The sequence below is a fragment of the Nuphar pumila genome, chromosome 13 (genome assembly GCF_984573655.1).
Source record: "Nuphar pumila chromosome 13, dmNupPumi1.hap1.1, whole genome shotgun sequence".
Taxonomy (NCBI): Eukaryota; Viridiplantae; Streptophyta; class Magnoliopsida; order Nymphaeales; family Nymphaeaceae; genus Nuphar; species Nuphar pumila.
In genome coordinates this window covers 99,491,776-99,513,401 of record NC_143261.1, presented here as the reverse complement: position 1 = coordinate 99,513,401, position 21,626 = coordinate 99,491,776, and the positions used below count along the sequence as shown (strand labels likewise).

The 21,626-nt window shown below is 37.0% G+C and overlaps 1 protein-coding gene across 1 annotated transcript in view; it reads left to right on the top strand.

The window, feature by feature from the left end:
* Positions 1-18,900, top strand: part of LOC149819430 (uncharacterized) — a 31,887-nt gene extending 12,987 nt beyond the window's left edge. The window contains exon 2 of the mRNA XM_089984696.1: positions 17,312-18,900. Within this exon, the coding sequence (XP_089840822.1) occupies positions 17,312-18,685 (1,374 nt within the window). The 3' untranslated portion in view covers positions 18,686-18,900. The remainder of the gene's footprint in view (positions 1-17,311) is intronic.
* Positions 18,901-21,626: the final 2,726 nt, after the last annotated feature.

Genomic DNA, 21,626 nt, shown 5'->3' with positions numbered 1-21,626 from the left:
ATATTTTGATGAGACATATGGAAGCTCAATGGTGCCTTGTAGAAATTCCTCACACACGTAGTGCCAATCCATTTCAATATGCGTGGTCCATTCGTGAAATGTTCGATTGCTGGCAATGTAAATGAAACTTTTATTGTCAGAGCATAGTCGTGATGCTTTTGTGCTCTCAACACCTATATCTTGAAACACTCGCCTCGACCAAACTACTTCTATAGTGGTTGTAGTCATGACTTTGTACTCTGCTTCAGTTGACGAAAGAAAGACTTTTTGTTGCTTCTTACATGTCTAAGAAATCAATGATTCTCCTAAAAACACACAAAGCCCAACAGTTGATTGTCGATCATTTGGATTACCTCCTCAATCTGCATCAGTATAAACAGTTAGTTCTAATGAAGAAGAAGCAGACAAAAAAGTCCTCTACAATTAGAGGTTTTAAGATATCTAATAATTCACAATACTACTCTCATATGAACAGTGGTGGGTGCATGCTGAAATTGACTTGCTGTATGTGCAATGTCAGGTTGGGTGATGGAAATGTAAGACAATGCCCCAACAAGCTGTCTATAAGGTGTTGGGTTTTCAAGCGGTTTTTCATCATCCATCTTCATTTTGGTATTTACGACCTTAGGAGTATCAACATGTTTTTCATCTGTGATTCCGGACCTGTTAATAATATCAAGAGAAAATTTTGATTGAGTTAGTAAATAACCTCTAGGAGAGTAGGCCACTTAAATTCCAAGAGTTTTTTTAGGAAACCTAAATCACTCATTTTGAAGTTGGTTTTGAGAAATTTTTTGATGTTGTCAACTCCCTGTTTATCACTTCCTGTGTTGATCATATCGTCCACATAAAGTAGAAGAATAAAAGTTCTTGCATTAGATTTCTTAATAAACAAAGGAGTAAGACAAAATTGAAAGCTAAAATTAAGTTTAACTTGACTAAATTTGTCATATCAAACCTTTGGGGCTTTTTTTAGGTCCATACAAGGCCTTATGTAAACGAAGAACTTTTTCTTGAGGAATCCTAATACCAGGTGGTGGTTCCATGTAGACTTCTTAAGCTAGACTACCATTAAGAAATGCATTCTTGACATTCATCTGAAAGATATGCCATTTTTTTACAGAGGCAACAACAATTAAAGTTCTTACAATGATCATTCTTGCTACTGATGCAAAGGTTTCGTCATAGTCTATTCCATATTCTTGAGAATAGCCTTTAGCCACTAAACGAGTCTTAAATCATTCAAGAGTCCCATCACTCTTGGTTTTTACTTTGTATACCCAACGACATCCTATAGGTTTCTTTCCTAGTGGAATATCTTGATAGTCCACGTGTTTGTCTTTTCTAAGGCGCTTAACTCTGCTGACATGGCTTTAACCCATTCGAGATGTTCTTTTGCAGTATCATAGTTAGAAGGTTCTATGTAAGAATGTAATAGGGCAATATATATTTGGTACTTTGGCGAAAATGACTCATAGGATACAAATTTTTCAGGTGCTTTTGACACTCTAGATGATCTTCTAGTTTCTATATGATCTTGTGCTTTAGTATATTTTTCTAGAGCACAAGGTTGCTCCAGGTTACCCTGTTTGAAATATTGAATGCATTATGAGTGAGGTGATTCATTACTTATCGCATTTTGATCTTCTTGATCAATTTCTTCCTCATTAATCTCTGGTACCAAGTGTAATGAAGTGCCGGATGAAGTCTCCAAGAGCAAAACAAGAGAGCACGCACATACACAAATAGCCACTAATGGGCAAAAGAACAACACAACCACTTAAAGTGGTAAGGCACCCAAAAGAAGAGGAAAAAATATATATTCCACTCAAAAGGCTTCAAAGAAGCATACTTTACAATGGGGAGAAACCCCTTTATTTATAGACAAAAGAGGAGGCCTTGGAAGGGCTCCTAGAGGGACGTTGGAGCCCTTCCAACGGTCGTAAATATGACCGTTGGATGCTCCAACGTCCCCCTAGGTGGGGCCCATTCCAAGGTGGAAAAAAGAAAAGAATAAAGAAAATAAAAAAAGAAAGAAAAAAGGAAATAAAAGAAAAGGAGAAAAATTACAATATGCGGTAAGAAGTAAAAAGACTGTTTTACCCCTATATGGGTCTATTTATAAAAGATATAAATATATATATATATATTTATATATGTAGATAGACACATAGACATATATATAATTAATATATATATGTGTATGTGTCGTGATCTATATATATAAATATATATATGTACAACATATTTTAACACCCCCCCTCAAACACACGGTGAGATCACCGAGAGTTTGCTAAGGAGAAAGAAGAAACGAGGCGATGGCAAAGCTTTGGTGAAGAAGTCCGCCAACTGGTACTCGGTTGGAACATAAGGCAATTGAATGGTGCCTCGTAGGAACTCATTACGAACATAATGGCAATCCATCTCAATGTGCTTTGTTCTTTCATGAAAGGTGTGATTGCTGGCAATGTAGATAGAACTCTTATTGTCGCAGCACAGCTTTGAGGGAGTTGAGAATGAGACTCCCATATCTTTAAGCAAACTTCTTAACCATACGATCTCCGTGGTGGTAGTGGCCATCGCACGATACTCTGCTTCAGTAGAAGAGAGTGAAACTTTCTGTTGCTTCTTACACCTCCAAGAGATAAGTGACTCTCCAAGAAACACACAATACCCTGTGGTAGAAATACGATCATCGGGGTTACCACCCCAATCAGAGTCAGTATAAGCAAGTAAAGTAAGAGGTGAAGAAGAGGGTAAGAATAATCCTTTTGTTATGGTGCCTTTCAAATATCTGATAATTCTCATGACAGCAGCCATGTGAATGGTGGAGGGAGCATTCTGAAATTGACTTGCACTATGAACTGCATGAGAAATATCGGGCCTAGTGATGGATAAGTATGTGAGCGACCCAATCAATTGACGATAAGGTGTGGGATCAGCTAAAGGAGTGCCATCACTAGCTCTCATCTTGGCATTGATAATTTCTGGCGTCTCCACCTTCTTGTCATCAGTCAGTCCAGATCTGTCAATAATGTCGGAGGCAAGCTTCATCTGAGAGAGGACATACCCTTTGGGAGAGTATGCAACTTCAATACCTAAAAAATATCTTAGATAACCAAGATCAGACATATCAAAATTTTCTTTGAGAATATTCTTAATAAGGTTAATACCTCTCTTATCATTACCTGTGATAATCATGTCATCAACATATAATAACAGAATTGTAATGTGATCATTAGAATTTTTAACAAACAAAGCAGTATCAGTATAACATGAGGAGAAACCATTATCAAGAACTACTTTGCTAAAAAGATCATACCAAGCTTTAGGTGCTTGTTTAAGACCATAGAGAGCTTTATTTAACTTTAGAATATTTCCTTTACCAATTTCAAGACCTGGCGGAGGATCCATAAGCACTTCTTCATATAAATTTCCATTTAAAAAAGCGTTTTTAACGTCAAGTTGATATATAGGCCATTGTTTAATGGAGGCTAAGGCAATTAAAGTTCGCACACTAGTCATCCTAGCTACGGGAGCAAAGGTTTCCTCATAATTAATTCCATATTCTTGGGCATAGCCTTTTGCAACCAAACGAGCTTTGTATCTCTCAAGAGATCCATCACACTTGGTTTTAACTTTATATACCCATCTACACCGAATTGCCTTTTTTCCTAATGGTTGGAGAATAATACTCCAAGTTTGAGCTTTGTTAAGAGCCTCTAATTCAACTTTCATTACTTCAATCCAATGTGGATGATCTTTAGCTTCTTTAAAGGAAGTAGGCTCATGATATGAATGAATTAACATAAGACAAGCCCTATAATTAGGTGAGAAAGATTCATAAGATACAAATTTTTGTGGAGGTTTACTATTACGAGAAGATCTCTTAGGTGCATTAATAGGTTCTTCTAATGAGAGATCTTGAGAATATCTTTCAAGAGCAGGTTGATGTTCAATTCCTGACCGCCGGGTATATACATTCATTTCATTAAGATTCTCAACTTGAGAGTTATTACCATGCTGAAGTATATCATTATGATGGGAGATGCCATCACAAGTATTATCGCAAGTACTTGTATCTGGTGTTTCAATTCTAGGAGCAAGATCAAATAGGAAGGAATAGTCAAGGTTTTCTCTAGATGTGTGAACATCAAATCCATTTTGTTCTTCAAGAAAGTTTACATTTCTTGATATATAGAGTTTATTATTTCGAGTGTCATAGCATCTATAACCTTTTTTATTTTCACCATATCCAATGAATGCACATTCAATAGCTTTAGGTGATAGTTTATCTTGTCCTTGAACAAGCACAAAACATTTACATCCGAATATCCTTAATCTATTAAAATCTGGAGTAATTTTGAATAATTTTTCAAAAGGTGATACATTTTTTAAAGAAGCAGAGGGCATACGATTGATTAAATATGTTGCGATAAGAAGAGCTTCGGCCCAAAAGTTTTTAGGAACATTTTTAGAAACAAGAAGTGTTCTTGTAGTTTCAATTAAATGTCTATGTTTTCTTTCCGCAAGACCATTTTGTTGTGGGGTTTTAGGACAAGATCGTTGATGTAAAATTCCATTTGTTTTGAAATAATTTTGAAAATCTTTAGACATGTATTCTCCTCCAGAGTCGGATCTAAATATAGCTATATTGTTTTGAAATTGGTTTTGAATAAGAATATGAAATTCTTTAAAATTATTAAAGACATCGGATTTATTTTTAATAATGTATACCCATGTATATCTAGTAAAGTCATCAACAAAACTAACATAGTAAGAGTAGCCTCCCTTGGACATAACGGGTGCCGGTCCCCATACATCGGAATGCACAAGTTCAAAAGGTCTTTTTGACACAAAATTACTATGAGAATACGGAAGCGAATGAATTTTTCCAAGGATACAATCATTGCATGTGAATGTATTTGTATTACAAAATTTTTCCAAAAAAGGAAAGAGATACAATTTAGAAACACTAGGATGTCCAAGTCTTTTATGCCAAGTCTCAATATCTTTGGATTGAACATGATTACAAAATGATTTGGTTGGCAATGACAAAAAATCCATATAATAAAGATCCCCTCTTCTATGGCCTTGCCCAATCCGCTTCCCGGACCGGAGATCCTGCACATAGCAATGGGTAGGTGAAAAAGTGACATTACATTCAAAATCGGTAATTTGGGAAACGGAAAATAGATTTAAATTAAGTTTTGGAATAATTCGAATTTTGGGAACAAAAAATTCTTTGTTTTCATTATAAGTTTTCTCAAGATTCCCAATGCCTTCAACATCCAAGGATGTTCCATCGGCAGTGGAGACAAAAGATTTAAATTTGTTGAGACTTGTTTTTGATAAGAGTGATGCATTCGGAGTCATATGAAAGGAGGCACCCGAATCAAGAATCCAAGAGGTCATACCTGGGAAGGAGGAGATATCGGCGCCGGAAGTGGATGGTGTAGAAGAAAACTGAGAGGAGCTCATCTTCATGAATTGTTGAAGAGTTTCGGTAAGATGAGCAAGAGACTCTTTTATGTCACCATCTTTCTTTGAGTCTTCATTTGGAGGAGCTTCACCAACGGAAGCCACCTTCTTTTTAAATCTTGGGCAATCCGGACGAATATGGCCCGGTTCATTACAATTATGGCAAATGATTTTCCTTCCTCCACCACCATTATTTTTGAAGAAATGAGGTGGTTTGTATGGCCTTACATTGTTGCCGGGTCTAGATACGGCATGAACTTCATCAACATCTCGTTTTAATGCCAAACGAGTCTCTTCTTGACATAAGTTGGCCAAAATATCACTTAGAGGAGTAGAGGCCCTATGGAGAAGGGATCCTCTAAGTTGCTCAAATTCGGGGCGAAGCCCATGAATAAATTGGAAAAATCTTTCTTTTTCCATTTGCTCTTGCCTCATAGCAATAGCACTACCTTCCTATTGGGGTTCGAGAAGGACAAGTTCATCCCATAAAGAAGATAGGGCACTATAGTAGTCCCTAATACTCATATCACCTTGTTTGGTAGCTCTTACCTTTTCTTGTAGGAAGAAATGCCTAGCAAGGTCTCTTTGAGTGTACATGCCTTTCATAAAGAACCAAGCTTCATTAGCCTTCTTGAATTTGGCGAGATTTGCACAAATCTTTAATTCAACATTGTTCATGAACCATGCTAAAATTTTAGCATGCTCACTTTCCCAATCTTCTAATTTAGAAGAGTAATCAAGAATAGCCTTCTCTTTTTCCTCTTCGTTCAAAGCTTTTTCCTCGTTACCTTCAAACTTAGTCAACTTCAATTGTGGTTCCGGAATGGTTCCACATACATAACCCCAAAGTTTTTTACCTTTGAGATTGTTTTCCATGGCGGCCGCCCACATGCGATAATTGGTCCCATCCAATTTGAATGAGAGGTCGATTTTTGCATCCTTGTTGGCCATTTGTAGAAGAGGAATATAAATGCACGAAAGAGAAGGATATTACTTGTCAAAAGAAGATTCGATGAAGCTTTATCAACCAAGGCTCTGATACTATGTAATGAAGTGCCGGATGAAGTCTCCAAGAGCAAAACAAGAGAGCACGCACATACACAAATAGCCACTAATGGGCAAAAGAACAACACAACCACTTAAAGTGGTAAGGCACCCAAAAGAAGAGGAAAAAATATATATTCCACTCAAAAGGCTTCAAAGAAGCATACTTTACAATGGGGAGAAACCCCTTTATTTATAGACAAAAGAGGAGGCCTTGGAAGGGCTCCTAGAGGGACGTTGGAGCCCTTCCAACGGTCATAAATATGACCGTTGGATGCTCCAACGTCCCCCTAGGTGGGGCCCATTCCAAGGTGGAAAAAGGAAAAGAATAAAGAAAATAAAAAAAGAAAGAAAAAAGGAAATAAAAGAAAAGGAGAAAAATTACAATATGCGGTAAGAAGTAAAAAGACTGTTTTACCCCTATATGGGTCTATTTATAAAAGATATAAATATATATATATTTATATATGTAGATAGACACATAGACATATATATAATTAATATATATATGTGTATGTGTCGTGATCTATATATATAAATATATATATGTACAACATATTTTAACACCAAGTCCAGTAAAAAGGAATATTCCTCATCTTCTGTAGGGTTTTTAATTTCAAAAAAACTTTCATTTTTTAAGGAAACATTTCGTGACGCATATAGTTTTCTAGTTTTAAGATCAAGGCATCTATAACCTTTCTGAGTGCTTGCATAACCAAGAAACACACATGGAATAGCACGAGGTGAGAGTTTGTCATTTTTGTTGAAAAAAACAAAACATTTACAATCAAATACCCTTAGCCTTGAATAATATGAGATTTGTTTGATGAGTTTTTCAACAGGTGAAATGTTGCTTAACAAAGATGGTGACATTCTATTAATGAGATATACTGCGGTTGGGGTGGCTTCGACCCAAAAAAATGTTGGTACTAGATGAGTAATGAGTAGGGTTGTCGTTGTTTCTATGATATGCTTATGTTTCCTTTCTGCTAGACCATTTTACTGTGGGGTACATGGGCATGATTTTTTATATGAAATACCGTGTAAATTTAAGTAATTGTTAAATTCTTTTGACAAAAACTCTCCCCCTGAATCAATGCGAAAGATAGAGATATCTTTCTTAAATTGATTCTTAACTAGTTTATGAAATATTTGAAAATGAAAAAATACTTCAGATTTATTTTTGAGAAAGTAAATCCAAGTATGCCTTGTAAAATCATCTACAAAAATGACATAATACAAAAACCCTCCTTCGAACATAACTGGTGCAGGACCCCTGAATTTACTAACTCAAAAGGTCGAGATGAAACAAAATTTCTTCCTTGAAAAGATAATCTCTTTATTTTTCCCAAAATACATTCTTCACACTTAAATGTTTTAGATTTACAAGAGTTTTCCATATTTGGAAACAAATAAAGCTTGTATATGCTAGGATGACCAAGTCTCATGTGCCATATATTCAAGTTCATTTTCTGAACATTGCAACAAAATGTATTCTTGAGAATTTAAAAAAAATGCACGTAGTATAAGAATCCTTCTCTATGACCTTCCCCAATCAGCTTTCCTGATTGGTGATCATGAACTCGACAACCACGAGAGGAGAAGGAAATGTTATATCCACGGTTAGATAGTTGAGAAATAGACAAGAGATTGGGATTTAATTTGGGAATATATCTAATTTGTGGAATATGAAATCCTTTTAGGTTTTGAGAAACTTTTTCAAAATTTTCTATTGCTTGATTTCTAGTGATATTTCATCAACAGTAAAAACATTGGATCCATTTGAGTTATGACATTCTGATAATATTTCAACATTTGGAGTCATGTGAAAAGATGCACCTGAGTCAAGAAGCCATAGAGTTTTACCTGGATCGAAGGTGCTCACAGAAGAGACCGTAGCTCCCGTAGATGAAGATGCTCCTTTGAGTAGAGGTCCAAGTGCTTCTACCAATTGAGCAAAAGACATACTTTTAATAGAAGTTTCACTAGATTCTTGTGGTGGTCCGACGGAGGCAACTTTTTTCTTATAAGGCCTCTTTAATTTTGGACAGTGAGTTTTCACATGTCCAGGTTCATGGCAATAGTAGCAAATGATTTTCTTTTTCTCAAAATCATCATTTCCTCTTTCATAGTTAGGAGGTCTGTAAGTCCTGGCGAAGTTTTCAGGTTTCAAGACAGTTAGAATTGAGTCATCACTTTTAGTAATCCTACTTTCTAGTCTATTCGCTTTCATACTCAATTCCTCTATTGTGCCTTCTATTAATGGTACTTTTCCACGATGGAGAAGAATAGACTTAGTGAATTCAAATTCCAATCTTAATTCACTAATAAAATGAAAGAAATGCTCTGCATTGATTTGGTTTTGGTGGAGTTCAATATCTTGTGGACAATGACACTTTGGTTCTAGAAGAGCTAATTCTTTCCACAATTCCGACAAGCCATTATAATACTCCTTAATGCTCTTGTCTCCTTGAACCATATTTCTTATTTTAATTTGAAGATTGCACACATGTGCATTCTCTTAAGATAGTCTCATGCTTCATTTTCATGCTCAAATTTTGTTAAACGTGAGCATTTCTTTATATCAACACTTGAAATAAGCCAAGACATGATCTTGACATGTCCCACACGCCATTCTTTTCATTTTTTCTCGTAAGTGGATATGGCCTTAACTTTTTCTACCTTCGTCAGAGGTATTTCCCTTTCCCCTTCATCCTTTATAAGGATTAGTGTAGGTTCCTCATCGGTTCCATCTACTAATCCCCATAAACCCTTCCCTCGTATAAGATGCTTCATTATTGAAGCCCATGTGACATAGTTGGGATCATTTAGTTTGATGGGCTTAATGGTGACGTTATCATTGTTATCCATTTTATAATATTTGAGAAAAGAGGTAAGAGAAGAAGGAGAAAAGATAAATAGAAGAAAACTCTATCACAAATGGTGAGTATAAATATTTCTTCAAGCTTTTTACGCCTCCACACGACCACCACTTCAAGGAAGATCACTTTTTTGCAAGAAACTCGTGTGACATGTTTCCCAATGCACCAAAGAACTTGCTTCAGCCTTGCTCTGATACCATGTAATAAAATTGAACTTCAAACAAAATTCAAAAAGCAAGCTCACAAAAGATCTCTTTCAATGAACACAAATGTTCATTCAATAAACTCACAAGAACCAAAAATACTCAAGAGAGTATATACACCAAGAGAGTAAAAGAAAATATCTAATTCAAGTGGGGAAAACCCACACCAAAAGTGAATACAAAGACATGAGGTATTGCCTCATATTTATACAAGTAAGAAGGGAGCTAGAGAGAGTCGTTGGACTCTCCAACGACTCTAATAGCGCCATTGAAGGGTCCAACGACTCTCTCCTTAAACTTTGCTTTTTGACTTAGTCAAAAAGCATAAGTTTAAAAAGGTCCAATTTGCTTTTGCTTTTTTATTTGGTCAAAAAGCATAAGCTTAAAACAGTCCAAAAAGAAAAAAAAATTAACTAGCTATCCTATTGTAACTAAACTGAAAAAATAAACGATTACATATGATTGAGTATTTACATATGAGATTGTCTATAAGATTACAACTTTTAACAAGTACATGTGTGGCCCGGAGAAAGTTGCAAGTGACTCAACCAAAGCAAAACAGACTCTAGACACAACTGTACAAAGTAGGTCGTAGGGGAATAGGTACAACAATCAAAATAATCAGTTTTCTGCTCAAAACAACAAGGGACAACGAGAAAATCAAGGATTGAAAGGTCAGTCCTCACAATCAAAACCTGATCTAAATTTACTTCTGGCAGTACTTTCCGAGCTCTATTTGAAGCAAAATGATGAAGGAATTTTATATATATATATATATATATATATATATATATATATATATATATATATATATTGCCGCACCCCCGCACCCAAGGTTTTTGAAAGTGCCGCAAACCCGCACCCGCACCCATGTGACATAGCTTTTTATGTTAGTTCCTTATTCTGGAAAGTCTAGTATAATGATAGGAGATTATACTCGCCATTCAATATCACATATTGGAAACTCTTATATACCTCTCTTTTATTCTAATACTCTTAATCTCTCTAATGTTTTATTAGTTCCCGATATTACAAAGAACCTTGTCTATATTTCTAAACTTGTCGATGATTCTAATCTTTGTGTATTTTTTACTCCTGTATATGTCAAGGATCTTCACATGAAGAAGACATTCGTTGATGGAGAACATGTTGGTAACGTGTACATCTTCAGAGAACGACCTTTTCAAGTATTCACCGCCCCTGCAATGAAGACTGTTTTTGAATTTTGTTTCTTATCCAAAGAAAATAAGCCAAATGTTTGGCATAGTCTGCAAGCCCATTGTGGTCATCCTTTTATTGAAAGGTTAGTTTCTGACAATTTAATTCCTAAACGAAGTCTTAGTTTTGAATTTATGGATTCTCTTTGTCTTAGTTGTCAACTGTCAAAAAGTCATGTTTTACCTTTTAATATTCTTAATAAAAGAGCCACTAAATTGTTTGAGATTGTTTATTCCGATGTTTAGGGGCCCGCTCCTGTTAGTTCTTCTTCTGGCAGTCGATATTATGTTACCTTCGTTGACGGCTACTCTAGGTTTACGTGGATTTATTTCATGAAACTTAAACATGAAGTATTTCAAATATTTCGTAAGTTCCATATCATGGTCTAAAATCAATTTGTTGCTTCTATTGTTAACTTCCAATGTGATGGAGGTGGTGAGTATTCATCGAAGGAATTTGTAGAATATTTTCAGCATAATGGAATTACATGAAGGGTTTCATGCCCTTATACTCTCCAACAAAATGGGATTGCTGAGAGAAAACATCGTTATATACTTGAGAGTGCTTTTGCAGGTGTTTTGATACCAACAAAAGATGCATTTGTGTTTTCAGAAATAGTCTTTGATGAACTCTCATTTCAGCCCATTGCTAGAAATCTTGAAAACGATATTCGAAAGAAAGAATATTACAGTCCCTGGTTGAACTATGATCTTTTTGCCATTCATGGGAATGTGGAGGCATGTCTAGGCAGATACAAATATGGTATGGTATATCAAAGAAAGTCAAGATTGAATCAGATGAAAACTGATCAACAGGATCAGCAACCTTATGATAATCAAAGTTATCACGGCTTTCCATGAGCTGATGTCAAGTTTGCTATGGCTAGACATCAAATTCAAAGGTGGGTAAGTTATGAGAACTTCGGTATAGATCATCATATTTTCTTGACAGAAATTCAAACGCAAGCTGAACCTAGATCATTCATTGAAGCTTATCAAAATAAGCGATCGAATATTTGAGAACTTTATACCACCTGATTCAACTCAACACAGTACAAGAGATGTTAATGATAATCCAGTCAATATTGATGGTGTTACCTCAAGTACAGATCATGGGAATGTGGAGGCATGTCCTGGCAGATACAAAGATGGAAACTGAACAGCAGGATCAGCAACCTTATGATAATCAAAGTTATCACGGCTCTCCACGAGCTGATGTTAGAAAGTCTGCCAGGATTCAACATCCAATTCAAAGGTAAGTTATGAGAACTTCAGTATAGATCATCAGATTTTCTTGACAGAAATTCAAAAGCAAGCTAAACCTAGATCATTCATTGAAGCTTATCAAAATAAGCGATGGATAGAGACAATGAATGAAGAAATGAATGCATTAAATGAATGAGAAACTTGGGATATAGTAAAACGTCCACTTGGAAAGAATGTTGTTGGATCTAAATGGGTCTACATAATTAAATATGGTAGCCTTGATAGATACAAGGCTCGCTTAGTGGCAAAAGGTTTTACATAGAAACGTGGTCTTGATTATGAAGAAACATTCGGCCCAATTGTTAAAATGGGGACAATTCGAATAATTTTATCCCTAGCTATAAATCATGGATGGTCCTTAAGCCAACTTGATGTCAAGAATGCCTTTTTACATGGGAAGCTCAAGGAAGAAGTATACATGGAGCAACCGTCAGGGTATGCTGAAAATGATGCTAAGAAATATGTATGCAAGTTGAAGACAAGCATCTCGTTCTTGGTTTAAAAGTTTTTCTTCAGAGATTCGAAAACATGGTTTTTATCAGTCACATTTGGATAATTCTTTGTTCATTTATAAAGGTAAAGACTTCATTACTATTCTTCTTATATATGTGGATGACATAATTGTTACAAGTAATTCCGATTCATATATTCAGACGGTGAAAGATCTTCTAAACAAAAGGTTCAAAATGAAAGATTTAGGGGTGCTGAAATATTTTCTTGGTGTTGAAGTCGACAAAAAAGAGAATGAATTAGTTATGACTCATAATAAATACACTATCTGTTGGAGAAAACATGTACGATCGAGTGCTATGTCACATGGGTGTGGGGATGCGGCATTTTAAAAAAACTTGGGTGCGGGAGGGCGAAAATATATATATATATATATATATATATATATATATATATATATATATATATATATATATATATATATATATATATATATATATATACACTTTTGAAGTTTTAAGTAACACTAATGAAATAAAAAACAATTACCGTGAGTACATTTTAAAAAACAAAAATTATATATATGCTAAAATTCATCATTATAAGACTGCATTAACCAAGCTTAATCGAGTTTCAAAGCTTCATTAAGCTCTACTGGTTTGAGCCGAGTTTAATAGTTTAATCGAGCACTGCTAGATGCATATATGGTTTTAATTTTTTGCTATTGAATCAGACAAATATCAGGATTTGATGGATATCTGATTACATGTAAAAGAACCAAATAAGGTACGAACACCGGTTCAAATGGGGCGATACCCCATTTTCCCCCTGACCAAGACATATATGCTTGGTTTTCCATCCGACTCTTTTAGTTATTCTCTCCTAGTTACGTAACTGAGCTACTTTTGAATGGTAACCAAGCTGGTCATCCCTGAAGAAAGGTTGTATTGTCCATGATCATTACATCCTGCCCCAAAATCTGGCAGCTCATTGACTTTAGATATTTTGTATTAATTTTTTTAGTACGTAACCTCCAGCCCAGTGCATATCTCGGAAGGAAATCAAAATCTGATTTAATATTTGCAGGCAGGTACAGTGGACTGCAATATGTACGGGCCAACATGGGCATCATTACCCTTTCGCTTTCCTGAACCCTCTATTTTAACATAATGATTGTTCTCTCTTCAATTTTCAGGGTACAGTATGGTTGTTCTCTGAGACCATCCAGATTTTCATGAAAAGTTAAGCTCTCATCAACTACGAGAGGTGTCAGATCTTCAGTAAAAGGTGAGAATGACGAAGAAAGCCACCAGGTGCGCAGTATCAATGCATTGCCTTATTCACTCTCCATCAAAATTGCGGTGAGGACCAACATCCTGTCCAAGAGATGGAGGTATCTCCCGACTTCAATCTCCTCCGCAGAATTCGATGAGGATCATTTCCCTTCGACCACGAAGCAACTCAAGAGACAGAAGAAGCTCGACGAGTCACACTTGCATCTAGAAGGAATCGATCTCTTCACCGCTGTCAATTGATTATGGTTGAACCAAGCACCTTCGCAGGTTTAGCCTGCGCTTGACCCAGAGAAACAATTCGGAGAAGAGACTCCTTGGTAGTTGACTACGGCATGTGGTTGCCGTAAAGAAAGTTGAAGAGTTGTGTCTCAAAACTCGCCACGTTGACAAACCAGTTCCTAAGTTTTCTGGCTGTCATGCCCATTTCAGCGGGCCTCTTTTTTTTTTCAAGTCCAAAAGTTGGACATAAATGACCCTCGGTGCGTTGACCGCACCCAGGGTCGGGTTGACCGCACGCGCACCCGCATCACGTCGACGCGGGTGCGGCACCTGGTTGGCCGAATCCCTGTGACATAGATCGAGTGTAAACCATTGTTAACTCCTTGTCCAATTCATTAGAAATTTAGCATGTTTGATGGTGAGCCATACCAGAATCTTGCTGAATTACTTTCATTAGACTAGATGTTGTTTATGATGTGAATCAAGTATCACAATTCATGCATAAGCCTAAAAATGTTCATATACAAGTTGTAAAGTGATTTTTGAGATATCTTAAAGGAACCCTGGGTGATGGTTTAAAATACCGAAAATGTGAGGATAAAGGCATATTAATTGTTAAGGACTGTTCAGATGGTGATTGGGCAGGAGATCCAGATGAGCGCAAGTCGGTTTCTGGTTATTGTATTTACATTAATGATAATTTAGTTTCTTGGTCTAGTAAGAAACAAAAGGTTGTGGCTAGATCAAGCACAGAGACAAAATATAGGTCCATGGCAGCAATTGCGTCAGAATTGGCTTGGATTAAATATTTGCTGAATGATGTGGGAGAAAGGATTCCCAAGTTTACTATATATTGCGACAGTCAGAGTGTAATAAAAATATCTTTAAATCTCATCTATCATGGTCGCACAAAACACATTGAAGTTGATCAACATTTCATCAGAAGCAAAATTGAGGATGGAGAACTAGAAGCAAAGTTTGTTAACACTGAATTTCAGATTGCAGATCTATTTACAAAAGGGCTGTCAAAGTGCAGGTTTTGGTTACTCAAATCCAAGTTGTCCATGGTGATAGACATGTACAACTTGAGGGAGGCAGTTGGAACGTGATGATTCTGGTCCGATATTTGTAATTCCTTTTTTTATGTGTGATGGACCATATTACCCTTTTCTCTCAATTGTATATTTTATTTGTTTAAGGGTATTATTTTCCTAATGTACAATTGACTGTATTATAAATATTTGTGACTAATGAAACCCACGTTAAGCAAGGATTCAAAGTGGGAACGCTGCATCCCTAATTCCTCTTCTCTTCTTTTCTTGGGTGACATAATTGAGGCTTATTCAAGATCTGATATTTCTGTTAGTTGGTACATTTTCTATCGGTTAGGTTTCCATTTCTCTCTCTCTCTCTCTATATATATATATATATATCATGCACCCATGCACACACACATAATACATATTAATTTGAATTATTCTGGCACCATTGATGGTTTTATATTATGTGGTAATCATGTCATATCTAGTACACTACTTGGTATATTGATAACATACACGTTCAATGCGTGGATTGTTGGATTAGGCTTTGTTTGTTAATTTCAGGCCTGATTTGAATTGGTTACCTTTAATGATTGCAACATGCCGTCCATGTAACTTTTGTTGCTATTGTGTTTGCGTTACCTATTAAAATTGGATCATCGGCTCATTAATATTACAGTAGGACCTTTTTTTATAGTCAATTCTTGTGTCTTTTATTTTTCCACATGGATAAATATATATAGACCTGGATACTAGACAGTGCATGCAAACTTTTTGAAGGATACTTTATGTAGAGTGAATTTCCACTTCTTGTAGCATTCATTGCTTGAATAGGTCTTTTATTTGTGTTCTTGCAATTTAGATTTGGACTATATACTTAGTTTCACTTATCCTTTACTGCTAAATGTGTTTGTGCTATCTAAAAGGGAATTGCATGTGTCGATGTGGGTGCAACTCTTGGACATGGCTTCCACTGTGTTGCGTGTGTGTGTATATATATATATATATATATATAGAGAGAGAGAGAGAGAGAGAGAGACCAGAATATGTTAACTAGAAATATGTGAATGGAGTGTGAACTAGGTAGTTCCAGCACTCTTTTCTCAAATCGGACCTGGTAGATGTGTTCAGCACGATCCATTTGCTTGGAATTGACTGTTGGATCGTGTATTTTCGACAAAAAAAATGCAATTTTGCAATGCTTGGATATTTATGAAAATTCTAAGCCATCTATTTTCAATCCTTAAAAAATCCTGCTTATGCGTCCAAATTAAACAATCCAAGAGCCGGTTCCCATAAAACCAAGCATGTAGATCACATCGTTATACGGCGAAATAAAAAAAAGCCATGAAAATCTCGGTTCATACTCCGGTTCACATATTTCCATTTAACATATTCTAGTCTCTCTCTCTATATATATATACACGTGTATCTGTGTGTGTACTCATTCACATACTGTTTTGGAATTTAATCGATTGGGTTCTCTTTGAACCATCTTCTTATCAGTCCTTTGGGGATGCCATGTTGGAGTGGTTTTATGATTAGTGACCTTTTGGGATGCTCGGATCATATTGAATTGATTGGTTTTTGTTTTTTTTAGACCCACTTACAGATTTCTTGGTGGCTTTCCTGTATCGACCTTGGCCAGTGCTGCTACTCCGTTGGACTTGTTTGTATAGCCTGTGGTGCTTGGTGAACCTGTTGGCTGGCCTATGCAGTTTTGCCAAACTGCATAGAATCCCAAATCATCTTTTGACTATTTTGTTTTTATGTTTTTTGGCATGAGATAATCTTTCCAGCTAGATACTTTTGTTGTATTTTCTGGTTCTGGGGATGTGCATCTTTAGCATTTGCATCTTTCTACTTCGATGTTCATAAATCAGTACGTGTAAAATCTAAGAATATTGCAGGATAGTAGAACTAGTGTGTTCCTATGGTCGCTTTGGGTTTCCTTGTGCATATATTGAATGATTTCTTATGTACATGCTAAAAGAAAAGGTCTTCCAAGAGGAATGATTGAAGTGGTGAGGTAAGCAAATATGACCACCTCATTTTTTAACTGTTCATATAATTTCCCGATGGAGCGTAGATTTACCATTTTAGAATGAACCTTCTATTTGAAACTATTGGTTGGTACTTGGTAGCAGTTGGTAGGAAATTATGAGAGTCTACTTTTATCTACTAACTTGAATATTTGTGTCAATTCATTTGCAGGGTGGGAGGCCACCGTTTAGAGGTGGTGGTAGGCGGGGTGGTGGTGGTTTTGCTAGGGGAGGTGGTAGAGGTAACTTTAATCCACATATGCATAGGGCTGACAATGGACCACCACCTCCTGGTAGGGGCAGAGGACGAATGGGCAGGGGTGGGGGTGGCGGTGGAGGTGGAGGTCGGCGACTGCCTGCTGCATCAGGAATGCCTCCCCAACTTGTGGGCTGTGCAGTATGCAAAATTGACTGCAATAGTTTGGAAATCCTTGAACAGCACAGGCAGGGGAAGAGGCATCAGAGAAATGTTCAGAAACTTGAAGAGGAGCGAAAACGAAGGAAGCCTGGCAATGTATCAGAAACAAAACCTGCAAACGAAACTGAAAATATTGGGGGGAATCAAGATAATGAGATCCCTGAATCAGAAAATCTGCCTGCTGCTTCTCCGATTGGTGAAAACAAATCTGAAGCTGAGCTGCAAACACAGATTGCTGAGCAGCAGACAGAAAATGTGGAGGAACAGCAGCAACAACAGCATTTTAAGTCGGGATACATGGGAAGAGTACCAAGGAGACCTAGGCCTGGTGGTTATGAGGATAGGAGGATGGGTCTTAAGAAAAGACCAAAGGGTGGAAGGCCGCAATTTGATCCCCGTAAAGGGAAGCGGGTAAAGATGTCAAATGCTCCACCTTCATCTGCAGAGACACAGCTGCCCAAGATCTGTGCATTGTGCAACATTACCTGTGACAGCCAGGCGGTTTTGGATTGTCACCTTGCTGGTAAGAGGCATGCTGCTAAAGTGAAGCGTTTTCAGAGCCAGCAACAGATCTACGGGCCCCAAGTCCTTCAGGCGCTCTTCATCTCTCAAGCCCAGCAGGCGATATCACTGGCCCAACAGCAAGCAGTCTTCAACCCGCAGGACCAACAGTCTGCTCTGGAAGCATTGTTGGGACAGGCTATACAGCAAGTTCTTGCAGGTCAACAAGCGGCAATGGGGGCACAAGATCAATCAGCCCCTCCAGAAGATGCCACTAACCAGGAAGGGACTTCAGAGCCTCAAAACCAGCAACCTGCTGCGGGTGCTGAAGAACAAGCGGCTTCTGAATTGGAGAATGAATCAGAAGGTGATGAGCATGAACAAGAAGGTGATGCTAAAAAAGAAGAGGGTGGCTATCAAGATCAGGAAGGTGATGATCAGGACTGGGATGGTGCCAGCATGTCAACAGAAGATGCCATTCCTGCAGAAGAATATGCTATCCCTGCACCAGAGGATTCTACCCCAGCACCGGAATATGGTGCTTCTGCTACTGAGCATGCCGTGCCAGGGCTCGAAATCAAATGCGAGGAGACCCCAGAGAATGAAACAAAAACAGCAGAAGATTAGAGGGTTGGTAGTATTTTCTCAATCATGCTGTGTCTACTTTTTGATGAACAATACTCAGGTGTAGTGCAGATACCTCGTTTAGCTAATACTGGTTTTAGTATTTTTTTTATATTGGGATGTGATCATTCTGCGTAACTGAGTTTTAATCTTCTTTGATACTTTTATTTTGGAAGCATCCATTGTTAGGCATAAATGTTGGATTTATTCTGCCACTTCATGACCTCTTCCCTTACTGTGTGTGCATGTTTGTGCTACCGAGACGCCATATGTTATATGTGCTTTCCGGTTTGATGAATGTTCAACTGAAAGCTAGATTTTGAATGCATTCAGCATTATGGTTGGACGTGTGCTCAGAAATAATTTGACTGGTATTTTTGCAAGCTGTCTTGTGGACCTCCAGTACGGCAGTACATGATCTGTAAGTGTTGTCTACCTACCAGTCATGAGACCTATCTTTGCGACCATAAGCTATCATTTTTGTTTCTGTTTCAATGAATGTTGCATTTTTTTGGTTATTTACCTCCTCCGAACTAACAGATTTATCTCAGTTTGAAAAACTGTTTTCATTTCTTATAGAAAAAATGTTTTTTTTTTCAGCATGCTCCATGGCCCTCTGAGCCCCTCCCTTCGAGCCAAACAAGAGGGTGACAGATGATGTTTTTTTTTTTTAATTTATGAGTCACAGCAAGCCTGCAACCACAAGGAATCTGTTGAGGCAAGCAGGAGCATGCCGGAAATGGGATTCCGGCAAGTCCTCTGCCCTCCTGAGCCAAACAGGGAGCTGGCGAGCCCTTGTTTTCCCCTTTTTTGTGTCTTTGTTTTTTGTTTGGCTTGAGAAAATGAAACCATATCAATCAATCAAACAAAAAAAATTGAATTTCCTGCAAATGAGATTCCTTTTCTCACACTAAACAAACATGAGAATAGGAATCAAATGAGATTTCAAATTTACTTTTGACATATACCATTTTTTCTTGGCTCTTTATATGTCTAGATCGAGTTTTCTATTTTGTCGTATTTTGATCATCAATCTTCAGAACCTTTCACAAGGGGGTCTGAGTCTGACCTTTAGTTGTCTTGAGCACATAGTCAGCCATAGCAAAACGTAGCACCATGTATAAGAATGGACAACAATTGTGTTTACTTTATGATAGTTGACTTGTTTGGGTGTTGATGAACATTTCACTTGGCACGTGGTATGTTTCCACAAAAAGGGTGTCTCGCTTTAGAGCAAGTTCTGTCGTATTGATGTTAGTATTGGAACAAGAGATTACCCCGGAGTCCCTCCCAAAGTCTTGTGATGAAGTGTAGAATTTGCTTTATTTCTGCTTTATTTTGGCTGTAATTTTATCCATACACGCAAAGTGCTTTTCATTTTCATAAACCCATAGCATGGGACTTGATGTGATTTTTTTTTATGAGGAACCCTCGCTGAAGCAAGAAAAACCTCGGGTGAGAAGCCCCACGACCACCTTATGCCATTTTTTTTTCAAAGACAAATGATTCCATAAGTTGCGTTGTATGAATTGACTACTTCTGACTTATGGCCCAAATTAACTGGTCCTGTATTTTGCATCGGTCTCTTTCATAGAGTTCAAGAAACTTGTGCCATTGAAAATCAACAGTCAATGTTGTTCCTTACGATGGGATAGACTTTGAGATTCCTTGGTAATCAACAGACTGCGAGGTCTCGATCACTGTGCTCATAGGCATCACCAACGGTGGTGGAAACCCGTACAATGCTGCAAAAGAACTCATATCAACGGTTGAATGATGACTCGTGTTGTAGGCATACTCTTACTCATGGAAGGAACTAAAGTCATTTGTGGCACTTGAGTTCAGCTTGGTACTGAAGCAAGAAAAACCCCAAGTAAAGCCCCATGATCACTGGATGCCATTTTTTTTTATGATGAGGAAACCCTCGCAAAAGCGAGAAAAACCCCGGGCGGGGCCCATGACCACCACATATCGTGTTATTCCAGCACTTCTTTGTGCAACCAGTCTCTTGGTCGTATGCATTTTTCCAAGATATATTATTGTGACATCCTATCCTGTTCAAAGTATATTGCTCTCTAGCTTGTATAATGTATTATAATTATTACTATACGGGATCCACTCATATATAATCCACTAGTAATAGTATGCTATCCAGGTCCTTTTACACTTTAATACCAACCAATCTCTGTAAACTGACAAAAGTCTTACAATAGCTGTTGCACATCACTTTTTTGACAAAAGACAAGGAATAAGGCGCTCTTATCCCTAAAATTAGCATTTTTAAATATATAAATATTGTGTGCTCAGGTTGCCAAATAATAAAAAAAAGGAAAATTTCATTTGGGGGCCAACTTTTTGCTCGAAATGTCAAAAATGGGACTCATTTTTCTGAAATTCCTAATAGATAAATCTCGTATGCCCTTTGAAATTGAAAAATACTCATTTATCCTCATAAGAAAGAAAAGGATAAATAGTTGGATATTTAATTATGTAGGTTATTATGATAAAATTTGACATATAAGTTAACCTAAGTTAATAGATAATAATAATAAAGATAACCCATTGTTTGGCAGTTTTCAGAAAAACAAAAGCTAACCTAAAAAAAAATCAGAAACGTGAAACTTATTTCTGAAATTAGAGGCAAAAGGTTGGACCCTGAAAATGGGAGGATTGATCAAGAGAGTAAAGTTGCTAGCCACCTCAAAAAGTAAATGGTTCACGTTTATGATGGGATATGAAATATTGAAGAAGTTTTTGCCTTAACTTTTCCGAGATGAATGACCAAAAAATTTAAGATCACATGGAAAGAGACACAAGTGAATTGTTTCGTTATCATGTATCATATAGTTTCACAAGGCTGGCTTCCAAAAACCTCAGTTGCACTAAACAGAAAAAAGAAAACCCCAAGTTTTTTCGTTTTTGCATTTAGCCGCTTCTGTATTTT